Source organism: Sinohyriopsis cumingii, chromosome 3 (assembly GCF_028554795.1).
Source record: "Sinohyriopsis cumingii isolate HCF-2022 chromosome 3, ASM2855479v2, whole genome shotgun sequence".
NCBI classification, from domain to species: domain Eukaryota; kingdom Metazoa; phylum Mollusca; class Bivalvia; order Unionida; family Unionidae; genus Sinohyriopsis; species Sinohyriopsis cumingii.
In genome coordinates this window covers 129,839,199-129,857,173 of record NC_142963.1, presented here as the reverse complement: position 1 = coordinate 129,857,173, position 17,975 = coordinate 129,839,199, and the positions used below count along the sequence as shown (strand labels likewise).

Here is a 17,975-nt window from a genome sequence, read left to right as displayed (position 1 = left end):
ATCACTCAAATGATGCAAGCAATACAAAGGAAGGCACAAGATGCCAGGAGAGTGACAGCAGATAAATCCACGTACGACACCCTGTGTCCTATATGATCAGGAGTATAGATAATTGTTTAACATATAATTGAAATTAAGAAAAAGAATATATATATATATATATATATATATATATATATATATATATATATATATATATATATATATATATATATATATATATATATATATATATATATAAAATCCTTTATAAACAGGTGTCTTATCTGAAAAAGTATAAACTGAGACAAACAGGTTTAACTATTATTTTGGAAAAACACAAGCACCGCGAAAGTAAGACAACATCACTCAAAGCATGTTAATTTGATGTGTTAAGGAATAATGGGCAATTAAATTTTTACAGAATATAAATATACAAAGAAATGTTTAAAAATTGTTGAAACAGTTCACTACTCCACCAATAATAATAATAATAATAATAATAACAACAACAACGAGAGCAATTGCAGTGGCTCACCATTGTCTATCCCCACGCTTTTTATTGCATATTCTAATCCCTTCTCCATGTCTCCCCTCCACCACCAATGTACCCCAACCCCCAACGTATACAGTGACGCAGGAGTCATATTATAAAATCCGTCACATATATGATGCGTCGTCCTGCTATTACATGTGAAAAAAGTTGTAATTGAAAGGTTTATGCATCCGACCTTTTACCCCATCACAGGAATCCCAAGGGTAGGAGACAAGGATGCACATGAACACCCCAAGGTTAGCGTGATTACAAAGTTTCATAAATTCCCTTCCCTGTCCACCTCCTCTCCCTACCCCCATTCGTTTAAGGGGATATGTACTAACAAACCGACTGAGATACCACAATATCTCCCCATGAAGCGTAGATACTACTATTACTTCTATTACTGCTAATAATAATAATAATAATAATAATCGCGACAACATCCATGCTCCTTAAAAAGGTAACTTTCATAATGAATGTCAACAATAGTCTTCAGACAAATGGAGATGTGATAAATGTAAAACGAATTATTAAACGTGCAGATTGTTAATTCAATAGACCTGCAAGGTTTTAGATTAAAGTAAAGAAATGCTCTTAAATGTGGAAATGATAATTAAAATTAGTGACTAATGACTATATATATATATTCAAAATATTCAAAAATTAAAGTTACATTAGACAAAAGTAAATAAAAATACGACAAATGTAAAACTTCTGACTTTATCATGTTACAAAAAAAAAATCCCACATTTGATGGAAAAATAACCCTGACAATTCTCCACTCAAGCTTATTAAGAAGAAAAACAGTTAAAGAAACATCACTTTGTTAATGAATTGTTTCTTCGAAACCTTGTGAAGTTTAATGTTTGACTCAAACACAGGAAAGTAAATGCTTAATGCTCTCTTCTATCTCCTTTAACTTGAGAATCCAATATTTGGTTCCGGTTTATTTTGAGCTGTATCGTCCTTTCCGGTTTCGTACAGCTTTATATTATTTCTTCTTATGGTAGACAGTGGTCCCCTTCCGTACAGAGATCTGGAATGCTGATCACTGCCATATTCCGAGTTTGAGCGTGGCTTGCGCAGAATGACGAAATTGAACATATCCTTGAGCCCAGACCGGAAGTTGTCATTTAGCCCACCATAGATTATAGGATTGACGGCACTATTTGCGTACAAGAGAAGAACTGCAGCAAAGTCCAGTGGCTCAAACCAGTTGGGTAGCTGGAAAAAAGGAAGTTGGTTGATAATTAAGGAAAATATACGTCAACGACTTTAAGTTGGAGACAGCATAACTTCCTTTTAAAACTGAAGAACACGACATAAAAGTTAATATGAACAGTTAATCACTAGCGAAAATTTTCGAGCTGCATAATTAAAAAAAGTCAACGTCAGTGATGCGTCATAGATATTGCTATTTCATCAGTGTTATTTGATATTCTTTAGGTATTTCAGTTTCTTACAATATATATTTTTCCCACGTTCCGCGACGTTCGAGATTAACACGATCATCTTAGATCTTCAGACAGAGCATTTTACCACGAGACCAAGAATGTCTCAGTTCTACTAATTCACCAGTGTCACTATGCTAATACAAACAACCCACAACAATTACTTTTTCCTAAATGTTCGGTAATATATAGTAAAAATTAATATGTACAGTTATCACTTTCTATCTTCAACTGTTTCTATTTCAGAGTTTGATTTCGCACCCACTCAGGCACCTACCCCATCCCTCCCTTTTTATTTTGTTGTGTTCTTTTTTGTGGATAATTTATGCCAATCTCAACATTTGAGACGTTTCTATAAACCAATGCGAGCAATATGACCTCTCTACATTGGGGTCGATTTCTTTGAGAAATAGTAAAGATCGAAATTAGTCTAATTCAGTTTCTCAAACTGTGATATGCAACCTCCATTGAGGTGGTGCGCAGAAAGGTTTATAAAATTTAGCTACAGTCCAATCAACATTAAAACAGATCATCGAGTTGTCCCCCGAGACCTTCAGCAATCATTAGGTGGCCCGACGAAACCCTCAGCAATGTTCAAGTTGTTCGCACAAAAAAAAGTTTCGTCTAACTGATCGTAGATCTTCGACTTTCCTTTCCAAAAGTTAGTTCATTTTTTATTTATTTGCAGGTTGATGAAAGTTTTAAACACACGTACAATGTAAAGTCTGTATTTTGACATACGCGTAATCACAAGATGTCGCTAATATGAAATAGACAAAGCCTAGGAACAAACACACTTCATGCTGTGTATTGACTATAGCAGATTCCACATACCAACTGAGCGCTTCTCAAAATTTGAAGCGGAGGAATACACGATAACAATAACAATACTGCATTCATCCCCATGTGCCAAGGGATTGTTTCTGCATTGAGAGAATAATCAATTTCTTTGATGATTTGTAAATATATATGTTAAGAAACGAATTTACGTAAAGAAAACTGAGTTTTATTTTCTCGCCCTGACAATTTTTTCCCCTGAAATTTCGCTAGCTGCTAAAATACTCGATGGAGTAAATAATCAAGATCTGACTCCTGAATTTCACATTTTGCACTGGGTTTAAAATGTAAAGAAAAGGTATCTTCCTGATTTTCCTTACTGGCAATCCTTGATATAAAAAGAGATACGCGTTTATCCTATTTGGGATTTTAAGACCCTACACTTTTCTTTACTTTGATATTTGAACGACAGGATTAATTTAGATTTTAGTGTACACAACTAGATCTAACTTTTAATGTGCATCTCATAGAAATTTGCTAGCTCTGCATTTCTATTTTCGTTTCCTAAACTTCAGGGGTATATTATAAACATTTAAGCATGTAACGTTTTTGTATTTTAAAATTTAATAGCAACACTTTCAGAAAGTAGTAATAAGCACACTCTATAAATTAGAATTAGTTTCTCTGTTTCAGAGACAGGCAAAGTTGGTGTACTTTGTCCTGATTAAAGTTATTTCTACCGCATACAGACGATGTTTTGTCATCAACTCTCTGCTTCAGGAACCTGGATAGTGATCAAAATTTATGGCAACCAAAATCGGTGAAAGACATACAAATCTGATATGTGTCTCCACCGCTTTCAATGGTGTCTCAAAACAACTAGAATAGTACCTAAAGAAGCCCGAAATAGAAAACGATAAACGATTTTTAGAAAATATTGGCATTTTCTTAACTGGACACATGTGCAGGTCAAAAATGCAAGCACAAGAGCTTGCTCCGCACTACTCCTGATACGAGGTGACACTCGGCAGTTTCATGTGATTGGACATTAATATTATTTGGATTGTAGAGATATCCATACTTGCATCTGCATGTCTCTCCGACGTTATTTACATTCGTCTCATGCATGCATGATTTTATGTTGTACGAAGAAAAGGTCAACAATAGTGCTGCAACTAAATGGTTTAAAATGTGCATGAGCGGCTGTCAAATTTCTCCTAACTCTGTTGGTACATCATTATGTTGGAAAGTTTCAAAGTGATTTTGTATGGAAATCGAATTTTATAGTATCCACTTTTCTTTTCATCAGAGTAATATCTTGGGCATATTTGTTGTATATGAAATATTTCCTTTTTTGTTCATTATAGGTTGTTTGCGGTTTGAAATGGGCGAGTTTTATGGTAGCGTGGGCCTGAAATGGGCTAGTTTTATGGTAGAGTGGATTTGAAAGGGGCTAGTTTTATGGTAGCGTGGGCCTGAAATGGGCTAGTTTTGTGGTAGCGTGGGCCTGAAATGGGCTAGTTTTATGGTAGTGCTAGCTGATCAGAAACGGATCATCTATTTCATAAACATATAGCTAAGAAGTTTTCCGATGTTCTGTTCTCAACAATATAGCATTGGTCTTTATAATGTGGGCATTCGGTTATTTCGGTCAGATACAAGTATTCAACATTTGATTCAAAACGTGTGCAGACAACAAAATACATGGAAACTCCTTGGCAAAGTGATGCCATTTTTCACAAATCATTTGGGTGCAACAAGCTCCCATTTATCGTCTGAAAAATTCTTCATTTTTTTATTTTAAAAAAGAAGCAATGATATACATGTTTTGTTCCAGTCTTTAAAACTGACCTTTAAAAATGATTTTCAAAGAGTTTTCAAAGCTTACTGGAAGTTTTTGTGAATATTTGTATTGTTATGTAACCTAAAAGTATGGAATGTTACAGTTGTTACATTGAAGGTCATTTACTTTTTTTGTTTTTTAATGCAGAGAATAGGGATGGTGCCCGAGCATTAACAGGCTGTCGAAAGTATAGGTGTATATTGTTTTGCAACAATCTTTAGACAGAGCTCGAGGGATCAATACCATTTTGCAAGAGATATGAGTACTTTAATTTTCATCCCAGGTGGCATCATCGATATCATCGTGTCTATTGACTTCCGCAGATACCGACAACATGCCAAAAAGGACCAGTCAGCACAAGGTCACAGGCAAGAGTTGCAAAGAAGTGCTTTATTTGCATTGGTAACATGTCATCCTATTACCTGAGAGGACAGATTCCAAAAATGTAAAAATCAACACTGTTTTTTTTACCAAGCGTTATAATTCTGCATAGAATGGTGCGACTAACCTTTTCTGTCTGATCCTGTCTGTAAAGGTTGTAGAGCTTTGTGATTTGAAATGGCAAAGCGCATACTATGAATATAACCAATACCGAAAAAAGCATCTTGATGACCTAGAGAAACAAAAGAAAACAAAAAAGAAAATATCAGCAAATTTCTTAATAATGGCTAAGGTAAAACTATTGTTCATTTACAGTACATTCCTTTCTCTTCTCTCCGAAAAAAGAGATTATCTTTTATAGAGAGAAAAAGGAGCGATGAAGACAAGTAATTGGTAAAGATATTAAAGTAACTAGAAAATGTTTGACTTTAAACTAAGTCGTGAAAAATATTTAAGAATTGAAAATCATATTTTACAAGATCCAGTTAGTCATGAAGCTTGAAAAGCGATTGCACATTGCATGAAATGCCGTTCATGCATAGTATGTAACGAGTTTTGAAGCTTCATGAATCGGTGCAATATGAAGTTCATTTATTATAACTGCAGTTATCAAAATAATAACGGATATCAAGAAATAAATAAAAAAATCGTATTGTAAGCGTTGTTTACAAACATTATCAATGCACACAAGAAGTGGGCTTGAATACATTTGTAGTTCCATTTTGGTGTTATGAACAAAAAGCTTCTAATTTTCAGCGTTACTTGATGCGATTTTGACTTATACTACTTAGAAATCATTTGTATATATTTGCACACGAGCACCGATTTTTAAAATGTGCAGAAATAATATACAGAAGGAAAGTAACCAAAGCGAAATATTTCATGCAGCTGTCTTCACAAACTGTAGATAAATTTGATTTCAAAGTTTCAAATAATATCTCAGCAACATTCGCGAATGTTTAAGAATTCAAGGCCAGATCTGTTAAATGACGGAAAATGGCAAAATAATATTTGAGGCTAGGAAATGAACACAGTTCAAGTGTCTCTTAGGCACTAACGGCACAATACGGCACTAACGGCACAATACCGCACGGTATATCACAGTTCAGAATCAAAACCGACAAATTTTGCCGTTTGATTTGCAGAAATATCACATTCAAATAACCATTACTAGTAAATTAAAAAAAAGCGATGTTCAGAACGTACATCGTCTTTTTCTCTTCAAAAACGATTCTCATATGAGATGTCAAAAATGATATGAACGTAAATAAATCCATAATTAGCAACAAAGCTTTTATTCGTTTCACGAAGTTATCCAAAGATTTACCTAGTAACAGAAAATTAATTTTCTTTAACTTGCTCTTTGTTTTTGTCACACTCTTTTAGTCTCTGAGAAAGTTTGAAAACCACAGTGACTAATTAATACCTTCTGTGCCAATATAGATCCAAAATGAGACGAGGGATACTTGATAAGTGTTTCTCAGAGTAAATGTTATGGTACGACCACAGTATCCATAATAAATCAAATGAGCTACAGGCCATTTATCTTGTTTTATTTATTCAAATGTTTGAATTTTTTCTGACACATTCTTCTACCCGTTGGTATCATTATATCGAAGGGCAATCATTATAACTCTGCTTCAATGTCTTTAGTTTAAACATAGAAAAAAAAAGTGTTTTACGGCACTTGAAGTGTAATTGTCATCTGTCACCGTACTTGACAAGACTTTCTGATGTTTCATATAGGTGATCCGTTATAATAGATTTTTTTCTTTACGTTAAGGATAACAGGTGCATTTTTAAAATCTTCGATCGATATTTATTTAAATGCCGGCTACAGTCTCTTAAATTGTATCAGATGCATAAACGTATCTGAAATAATCCCTGACAAACAAGAGAATCTGCTTGTGTCGAAATAGATCGCTAGATTATCTGATTCATGACATTCAAGATTTCAAAAGTGTCACCTTAGATTTTGATGTTTAAATATTGAACTAATTACTTAATTTAGTAACAAATAATTTTCCTCTAAATATATAGCATGCATCAGGGACTGAAATATCATTATAATGTCTCTAATTCCTTTGAACGAGGTTTTGATTTATATTCAGCAGAACTTTATTGTTGTTCCTCAACTACTGTTTAAAAATTATTCCAAGACTCATGGGTAGTCAATTTTAAAACTTTGTATCCCTCCTGCAATATTTGCCTCTGACAAAAATGTAATATGAGCAAGAGATTACAGAATCTCAGTATAAGAGAAAATTTGAATCTTTTTGGCGAAACCGTCGCCAGATCTTTGTTCCGTGCGCGTTTTCTTTTCAATTAATTAAAATGTTCAGACTCAGAAGACTTAAATTTTAATGACGTGGTCAGTAGTCTTTATGTGACCTCGTTTCGAATTTGGTAAGCAGAAGTGATCACAAAGAGATGTAATATTATCGTTTGTAACTGGGTATTTAGTAATTCAGTATTATCTAATTCTGATGTTTAAACAAGTGAAACGTTGCGCCATGAAATCCTATATTTGGTTGTTGACTTCAACAACTTTCCGATTACCTCCTTGCAGAGTCTTTAGGACGAACATGTAAATATCATCATTTATAGAAAAGAACATTTGTATGATCAAGAGAGATAAAATAAAGTTCTAAATGACCTTAAAGGTAAAGGAGTTCATTTCTCCTGTGAAAATTAGTTTTATCGTCTCTTGAACATAAGCGTGCGAAACTACCATGACAGCGAAATTGTAGCTTTTGTTGATACAAATGGTTGGGGGGGGGAGTCAGGTTGGTTTGATGCAAGAAAATTGGAAAAGACTGCTTGTTACAGAGGAACGAACAAGATTACAAGTTTCCTATTCTGTAGCAATATGTGGGACATATTATTGTATAGTTTAATTATTTCGACAAAATACCTTGCGTTTCGATCGTTGTTGGATGGCCGATTTTGACATTGTGCTGTTACTGGGCACCACTTTGTGTCCCCGCAATTTGATCAGGATTATTGTGTAGGTCATCGTCATCACTATCATTGGTATCCAGTTCAAGACAACACACACAAAAGTCCAGTAGGCTCTCTTGGACATCACACCCATGTCACACGTCGTTTCAGACGCTCGCACCATTGGCCAAACCTCGGTGCAGTATCTCTCGTGGTAGTCCTTCCAGACTCGTTCGTCATATGTGAAGAAGAAAAGGACGGGCATCCCTATGACGGTAGCGCACAGCCAGACGAGAATTAAAACTACACTGACTTTGCGCTGAGTCACTCGAGACTTCAAGGGAAACATGATGGCAAAGAAGCGATCCCCAGCTATCACAATTAGGGTGAAGACATTAGATAACAGAATTATGACTGAAAGAAAAACGTCAAAGAGTGAAAATTCGTTTCAGTTAAAAATATTTTACGTTACCTTTATTATTTAGTGTCAGTTACTGTACCATTCAAAAAGGTACACGGAATCGTCGGCGCCATATATTTATTTGTTTAATATTATATCTACATCTTTGCTTAGAAATACTTGCAGTCTTATTTCTTCAGTGGAGAAGACACATGATAGCACAAACAAGTTTAAAGATATGCTTGATTTACGTGTGAATGCAACTTATTTTTTGACCAAGAATGCATTGATACATGGTATTTTTCCTAACTCGGATTTATGGATCACATATGTAAAGCTCGCATTATATTATAATAATTCTGAAACACGTGATCAAGAACATTGTTTAAGTATCCAGAAAGCTCTATACTTTATATAAAAAATATATGGCATGATCGGAGTACAAATACAGAGAGCTGATTCATAAGATCATTTCTATTATAATTTTGCACGTAATTCAGAATTCATGATTGATATACCTCTTTGCTTATATTTTAATGTAAAGCCATATCAATCATTTAACATATGTATGAGAGGAACAATTCGGTGACAAATGCAAGAAATGAACAGAAAAACGTAAAAGAATGTTTATGATTTATATCATACTTATATTAATGTTAGCTTAGGTGAAATTATACAAAGTACATAAAACCAATGTATCTTAATCGTTCTTCTACTGGATGAATAAGCAGCCATGATCCGAAATTCACTTGGGCAGAGGTTTAGGTTTATAATATACGGAAAGTTTACATCAAATAAGTACAACTATGACATTAAATTTATTTTCGAATTTTTAAATAAACGTACCACCCAGAATTAAACTGACATAACATATGACCAACTGGGAATTTAATTGACATAATCGACATCAAGATGTTGTCTAAATGAGAATTTGTTTTATTGTTTTATGAAAATTTAATTATTTTAATTTTTCTAAGCGTGGTCATTCTGTAAATTAATACACATACTTTTCACCTTATGAATATTCATCATGTCGTTAATTAATTTTTGTTCTATTTATCATGTCATCATTTCATTTCTATTATATTTATAATGTCATCATTTCATTTCTATTACTGTATATTTATCATGCTGTCATTTCATTTTTATTATAGTTATCTCATTAAACTGCAATAAATATCTTGCTACTTATGTACCTTATGGTTGGTAAACAAATTTCACATAGCTAGGTGATTACAAACATACATCATAAATAAAACAGGTTGGTATCATGTACATTATATTCCGGTTATGCATACAAAGAGAGATCTCGGGTATCATCGAACTAACATAGTCAAAGTTATCGTTAATCTTATGATCCCTGCTGTCGAAAGGCGAAATATATAATTTACTCTGTTCTTATTCTTAGTTTCACCTTCAATTCCATGCTTTAAAGCTGCCAAATATTCCTAAAATAAAGCTTACTAAACGTGGGGAATTAGTGATAAAAGACGTTTTAATTATGTATTCATCGCCTACAACAAAACTGGGGAGTTTTTTCATTACTCTTATTTAAGTGTATTCATTACTGAATTTGTACAAGTAACAAAAACAGCTAGTAAATGATATCTTCTATGGGATTCGAGATCTACAATGAAATGAATGAATTAAATGATAAGCCTAGTTATAGTGTACAGATGCATATAAATAATTCTGCTGTTTATCGGAATATGCTTTATTACTTTTCAATCTTTGAGATGATGTTGGCCTGTAAAACACTTACATTTTAGATTCACAGACAGACGTATAGAGAGACAGATAGATACTAAAACTAGATATATAAATAGATGTTGATAAATAATCAGTGATAGTTTTCTCTTGTTCTTTTTTAAAATGTAAATGAATTATCAACGTGATACAAGCCTTGTCCTATGAAGAGAACAAAATTTTAAAATAGTTTATCCAATATTAACCATCAACAATTGAACGCGCCCCTGAATTTGCAGACATATTGCTTATTGCCAGTGGATAAAACGTAGCAAGTTTTTTCATACTGTAAAAAAGACAGACAATGCAAAATGCATGTTTCTCATACTTAGATAAATTGCGTTTAAATGCGTTTGGAACTGCTTATAAAGGCAGAAAATAAACAGATCATTGATTGGAAATAATATTTGACTGAAGCAAAATTTTCAAATATATGAAAATTATTCAAATTTACGTATCTGTTATTGTTAGTCGACAGCGCGATACTCCAAGCTACATTTTTGTTAACACATTTACAAACAAATTCAGAATAACAGTTTCCACCAAATTAGAATGAACTTTAGGAAACCGTAGAGAAATACATAAATTTAGATATGAATGTAGGTGGTAACACAACTACAATTCTGTTCCGCGACTGGAATTGTGGCTACCCAACATTTAAGGAATGAGATAAGCATATATATATATATATATATATATATATATATATATATATATATATATATATATATATATATATATATATATATATATATATATATATATATATATATATATGTGTGTGTGTGTGTGTGTGTGTGTGTGCGTGCGTGTTTGTGCGTGTGCGTATGTGATTACATCTGAATAATTAATAGCAAGGTCTCAAGAAAAAAATTATGATAACTAGATAATAAACCTTACTTTGTATGAAGGGGTTGACTTTGCAGAGAAAGGCACCGAGGACCCATCCATCCGTTAGGCTGTCCACCAAATGCATCCATATAGGAAAGCATGCCACCAATAGATCCGATACGGCCAGATTCACTATGTAGTAATTAGTAGTAGTCCTCAACTTCTTGCAGTACAAGACTAGAGCAATTACAAGAATATTGCCAAGCAAGGCAAAAAGCTCTAGTAGGACTACCACGGAAATTTTGACAGCAATTTCCCATGTGGGCAGTTCTTTTAGAGTTCCTCGATAATCTATTTTACTAAAATCGAAGTACTTCACTTCGACATGGCACGCAGTTGTGCCCATCTGTTTTGCTGGCGATCCCACAGTCACGTTACACTATTTTACAACTTTTTTTTTTGTTGTTTTTTTCTCTTTGGAAACTACTTTTCTAGCTTTTCATGCTGTACTTCAATCTGCCGTAGCTTTTTTGGCAGCAGTCGAGCTATATAAAGTTAATAGCATACCATATCTTTATCAAGACTATTCATGAAGTTGTGCTTTAATTATGTACATGTCCGTATTCCTGTTAAATATTTCCTTTAAAGTGGATAAACTAAAGCTGTAAATAAACTCGTAGCTTTATCTAGACTTTCAGTATAGTCATCGTGAAGTTTGTCAGATTTTCGTTATGTCTATATATTGCATATATATGTATATTTTCCATATAAAATTTTCATGAAAATTTCATACAATCACTTGTTTAGAGAGAAACATTATCCAAGAGACAGAAACATGCTACTTAAATACGTTCGATCGAAAATTTCTGCACGTTTCAGTGAAATACACACTATCCATCTCTAACAAACCGAATGAAAATGTTCACTTCATATTAATCTCTTTTCGATAAATTATTCATCTGCCAGTACTATTTTATGGCGTCGGTTCTCGGTACTAAACTGACTGTTTCTTTGAAGAAGTCAGCACATAAAAAAGACTGAAACTGTCCACTTCCTTGAGAAATTCAACACCATAGCGAGAGTGCAGTACATTTTGAATCGTGTTTGTCCACACTTCAAACTGCCATAAGTACCTTATACCTTCCTTCGCAAAGCACCAACTCCCCTTCAAACACCATTATGGCCTAAATAATCGTTGACATACGAAAATAATGCCAGACAGAAGTTTCCTCAAAGCGAAAGTCTGCTAACTGACAGAAGCGTCGCTAAAAACTATTTCTGCCGATAAGATTGGTCGTCGAGTCCTCGAGAAGGGAGATTTATGGGATTGCAGGCATGGTCATGTCGCCAAGTTCTAGAGAGCATAAATCTCGGTGGAACTGGTTATAAATTCAGTCATATCACCCGCAAACTAGCGGTTAACAGTACATAATAGAATATCTGTTGGGTACAAATACGTCCTGACATAAGACTAAATGTCATTGTACAAAACATTTAATGTCATAACATAAATCTCTAACTGTTCCAGTTCGCTATAATATCGTTTGACCAGCTGTCTGAAAAATAATTAATGACACATGGTATCAAGCAATAATGAAAATCTCTAAATTGCCATGAATTATATTTTATAAAACATTTATTATGATATATAAATCAAGACTAGTACCCAAACACTTGATGTAAACAATGCCGCAGTATATCTTAGGAACGGCCGAATGTAAATAATACCTGCCAATAAGCTCTATGTCAAATGAGCCAAACACTTATTTCACAGTGAACAATCACTTTTACATGGGGTCAATAATGGCGTATTTAGGCCCAAAAAGACATTTTCCCATGCACATGCTCTGCATTCCTATTCATGTAATAAGCAATGGTTATAATACATAAGAATGTATGATCTTACTGTATATAATTGTACAAAGATACAGACCAATTAAGACTTCCAAATGGACGGTAAAAAATAAACGGGGTGGGGGCATTACGAATTATTATTTTCTCCGTAATTTTAATGGTCCATTTGTGTAGCTATATTTACGTCACCATATTCCTTGTAAAATCAGTTCTGGACCGGGAGCCACTGTATCTCTGTCGGTGGAGCGTTAGGCTCAAATATAATGGTTGAAGTTTCGATATCAGCCCAGGCCAGTGTGGGTCGGCTGTCTTATTGTCTTTTTGGTAAAGGCTCTAAGCTCACATTTCCTGTTAATTATATAGCCAATGGTGTGTTAAAAGTCCTGCTGAACCAATGAGGGTCGATTATTAGACTTTAATTAGGCCTGGACTCAAGTACCGAAAATAAAATCTTGGTTCCAGTATTTGCTAGATCCTTAAATATTCCATGTCGTGATCATTTCATAGCCTCTATTACATCATTACTGCCAGCAATGAACGTTTACCAACATCTCTGTAAGGGTAATTCGGTACGGCTGTAGTATATTATTGAAAGATCAGTACAGCAAAGTTGTGCAATCAATTGTATGTTATTAAATTAACTGAGTATAAGAACTACTCATATTTTCTTTATAAAGAACATAAGAGACTTCAGTGTTTGTGGAGAATAAAGAAAATACATCTACAATAATCTTGACAACTTCCAAGAAATTTTGGAGAGCTTCGACACATGAAAGAGGATTTGTCACTATTTTCTTCTTGTAACCTTACAGCAGAGACAGTATACGATTGTTAAAACTTTAGTGTAAAATACAAACAAACAACAAAGCAAAAGTCGTGCCTCTTTTAAAGAAATAATATTATTTGTATTGTTTGAAAATTACAGCGAAGAGGTTATTTTGACATTATTTATAATATCTGCTCTGTAAGAAATTTTTTAAAAAAAAATTATGCGTCTTTTTTATGTGATAAAAACTCTTCCGTATCATCACTGTTGGTGTTTCTGTACATATTTGGCAATAAAAGTCTATTTTTTAAAGAAATTCCACATTATATTTTGAAGGCTAGTTTTTTTTCCGTTTAAATTGACACGTAGCTTACGTGAATACTTTGCCGGGCTTTTATTAAGGGGATAAAGAAAATAAAAAAAGGGTCATAACAATTTGAATGTTTCAGATATTGCAGCATCATATAAGATACTGACAGAGCTGAGTCTATTCTGGAAACCTTTACGGCCATCAAATTTCAGAAGAGGCGGTTTATGTGAAAGCCACAGCTGGGTAGTTATCTTGAAAACAGAATCAACACTTGCCGTGCTCTGATTTAGAACCTTCATATCATCATGTTTATTTTGCAAAGCATTGTCGTGACTAAGCAAATGTTTGAACACATTCTTCAGGCTACCTGACTAAAGCACTAACTTTCACTGCGAACCTGATCGATTTATATGAAATATTATATTTCATTCATTTGCTATGTCTGGATTAATCCATATAGAGCTACATGTTTTCATTGGTCCATTCCCGACAAAATAAGTCGGTGAATTACTATTGCCCTCGAATTTTAAGTTGAAGCGACTATAATATTTCACTAAGTCTATAATTGTCTGTAAAAACTGAAAGCTTAAACCTAAGAGTTTGTGGAGAAGAGCAAGATGTAATTATTGTTCAAAATGAAGAAGTCTTCACCGCTTTTTTATTTTCAGTTACGGAATTCATTGTTAAAGTTTGAAATACGTCTATAGGAAAGGACGAAATTAAAAATTACCTCTGCATTGTATATTTCTGAATCAGCTCGCAATCGTTTGTGAAAATATTATGAAAACCGATATTCCAGCTAATAAATGAAGTTTTTCTTTTCGATTCTAACCATGTATTATTTAATATTTTATATCTTACTTAGATAATAAAATTTCGCATTTAGAATTGACTCTTGCTTTAAAGCGTTTCTGGTTGTGTTTTATTTATCAAATTTTGCTAGATTTGAAATCATATAAGTCGTTCAGATAAAAAGTCAGAATTTCTGCTGTTGAAAGAAGGGACCAGAAATATCAAGGAACATACATACTGTAATAGTGATGTCATTTTGGTAGAAGAGTGTTGTACTCATCAAGACAAATCCACACGCATAGTTCCATTATTCTGAAGTAAAATGTCGGAGAAATTTGCTTGTACGTAAATAAAAACCGATGTCAATTAGACGTCAAACTTAGATCATATTATTGACTATTTCATTGGATGGTATAATAGTAAGCGTTCACATACAACTTCAAATAATTCTGAACAGACACACACACACACACACACACACACACACACACACACCATGATCAAAAATTCATAGAATTTATAAATTATGTGCAAGGTGACTGTAGAATGTCCCCTTCTACGAACTCAACAACGTCCATATACTTGATTGGTATCAATGGTGATGTTTTATATCAATACTGACTGTAATTACGCATCTTTTATATATTGTCTCAGAATTACACAGATGAAAACTTGTAAAGAAATACCACACAAACGTAAACCAGTATACTGAACGGTATGATAGCTATGTAGTAATTCTTAATAATATAACAACTTCTACCTCCACTAATTATTTACAGTGGTTTAATTTGCATCTACTAATTGTATTGTCATTCGCTAATTCCAAATCTTAAGGGAACGGCCCTGTTCAATTAGGGGCTCATACGCTACTTTCTCACTGCGACGTCAATTCTTAATGATAAAAAGGTTAACTTGCAAGTCTTTTTTAAAGTTATTGTTATGAAAATACGTATGGCAAAATATCAGCAGAAACATTTACTTTTTAAAGTCCTAATTCTGAATAAATATTAGATATTATGCAAGTATATTATAAAGGCAATCATGTTTCATTTTATTTTAAAAAAATTTAATTATACAACGTTAAGCTCAAAGCCAAAACACTAAAGTGAGGAGGTTTATTTCAACAATCTCATATTTTTTTTGAGATTACAGTTTTCTTAATATTCCATCTGAGTATAAACTTCAATTTTAATTTTAGTATGGGGTTGAATTTGTCCAACTTTGTAGTAGACTATTTTTGGAAAAAGCTCCATTTCTCCTGAAAAAGTTGATTTTTTTTTCTTCATCAGACCAATCAAAATAGTAAATATTCACAAACTCTTCTAATAGGAATCAGTTTAAGTTTTCTCAAAACAGTATCACTGAACCAACAGAAACATCAGAAATGGAAATAAGCTAGTTACAATAAATTTAAAATACCTTAAAACATCCTCTCAGATCTCGGAGTTTTGTTGGGTAACAGGCAATATAGAGATGTAACGCGGTAAGCAGTTATTCAGTAATTATTAATTTTTCAGTCATTAAGAGCTGGTAATGCGATAAATTATTCAATAATTAGTATTGCTTAAGTAGTGGTAATTACGATAAGTTATGATATAATTATTATTCTTGAGGTCATTGAAGAGTTGGTAATACGATAAAGCTATTCAATAATCATTATTGTTGCAGTAATTTCACTTTCATGGAGTTAAGTGGCGCAAAAGGAGCGCCATGAAAGATCGTAACACAAAGTGGGAACTTTCTAGACATTGTATTTTCTATTGCTCGAACGTTACAATCCATCCAATATTTTCAAAACAACCATTAAAATGAGAGTGGTTATACTGAGTTAAATTGGTACAAAAGAACCATTACAATGAGAAGGATTTAATTGAGTTGAATTGGTACAATGCTTTGTCTACACGAAAATTAAGACAAAGGATTTTCCTTGTGAATGGTTTCAAAACCTGATGGGTTTGTTTTACAAATGCCATAAGGCTGGGATATTAAATTATAATGTCTATCCATCTATCTCTTTTTCCTGCTTGATGTCCCCCAAATCTACCATTATAAATCACTGTAAGTAGCTTTCAATTGGCCAAGGTAAAAACCTATTGATTTTGGGCTTGAAATATCCTGAATTAATGTCACAGGGTCTATAGGGAAAAAAAAATTACTTAAACATAATTAACTTGACCTGTGTAACAAATACCTTTACCAGTCTTTGTAAAATGACTTACATTTGAATTTACAAAGACCTATTGCTTTTAGGGTCAAATGTGTTTTCTGCACACTATCATGAGTTCTTTCTCACTTACTCGGACAAGATTTGTGGATGGCTCGCAACTGAGACAAGAAAGATACCTATTCAGTTTTGGGTTAAAAAATCTTGGTTACAAGGGTCAAGAGATTGAAAAACAAAGTTCATAAAACTAAAGTTCTGTACAATATGAGTAGTTAAGTGGGATACCCTACGTACAATGGGAATTAGCATTACAGGGACCCCTGGGACACTCTACGTACAATGGAAATTTAACATGGCGAAAAATCGTGGGACACTCTACGTACAAGGGGAATTTAACATAGCGAAAAATCGTGGGTCACTCTACGTACAAGGGGAATTTAACATGGGGGAATAGAGTTTGGGTTTGTTTAGGGACAAGGGAAATTGAACATGGGATTTTTTTTTTTTTTTTTAATTTTTTTTTAAAATTTAAATTTAAATTAGGCAATTGAAAGGCTATCTCTTTTCGAGAAATATGGCTGGCCCTGAAAAGGGCCTTTGGGTTTATGTTAATGTATTCATTAACATAAAGGGTACCGCATTGGTCTTCTTCTTGTCCTTAGGCTACGTCTCACTGTTGGTCCGTAAATCAGCACTCTTTTCAGGCATCCTTGTCTTTCAACGTAGATCCTACCTATCCACAGGCTGGTGTTTGTCCTGTGGACAACGGTCCACTTGGATCGGACATACATGGGTATGTCCGTCCGGAACATCATGGAAGACACAAGCGTAGAAGATTGCACATCGGTCCACATCTTGAAGCGACGAGAACAAGTGAATCAATGCACTGAACTGCGCTTATTTATAGGTAGAGGTAGGATTGAAACGGATTGAGTTCATTCACCAATCCAAACACGCGTTACAAAATTCAATCAGCCCGCATCCAATCCGAAGAGAGTAGTCTGTGACGTCAGTTGGTCTATATAGATTCGCTAGCGCTTGTGTGCAGTCAATCTATGCGACAGTGATTCAACATGACGGAAACTCAGAAAACGATCCATTGGGGTGCACCAGCAGGGGAGACTGCCCAAGGGAACCCGGACTTACTTTCAGAAGAGGTGAATTGGGATTTTGTGGATTTTCTTACCTCGCAAGAATTTGTTC

General features: G+C 33.8%; 1 protein-coding gene across 1 annotated transcript; it reads right to left on the bottom strand.

Annotated features, from left to right (window-relative positions):
• Positions 1 to 300: 300 nt before the first annotated feature.
• On the bottom strand, positions 301 to 12,074 carry LOC149803839 (QRFP-like peptide receptor). Its single transcript, XM_089951446.1, has 4 exons — positions 10,956 to 12,074; positions 7,884 to 8,323; positions 5,097 to 5,201; positions 301 to 1,741 (listed from the first exon to the last, which is right to left on the bottom strand). The coding sequence occupies exons 1-4, from the start codon at positions 11,290 to 11,292 to the stop codon at positions 1,433 to 1,435; spliced, it is 1,191 nt and encodes a 396-aa protein (XP_089807572.1). The 5' UTR covers positions 11,293 to 12,074; the 3' UTR covers positions 301 to 1,432.
• Positions 12,075 to 17,975: the final 5,901 nt, after the last annotated feature.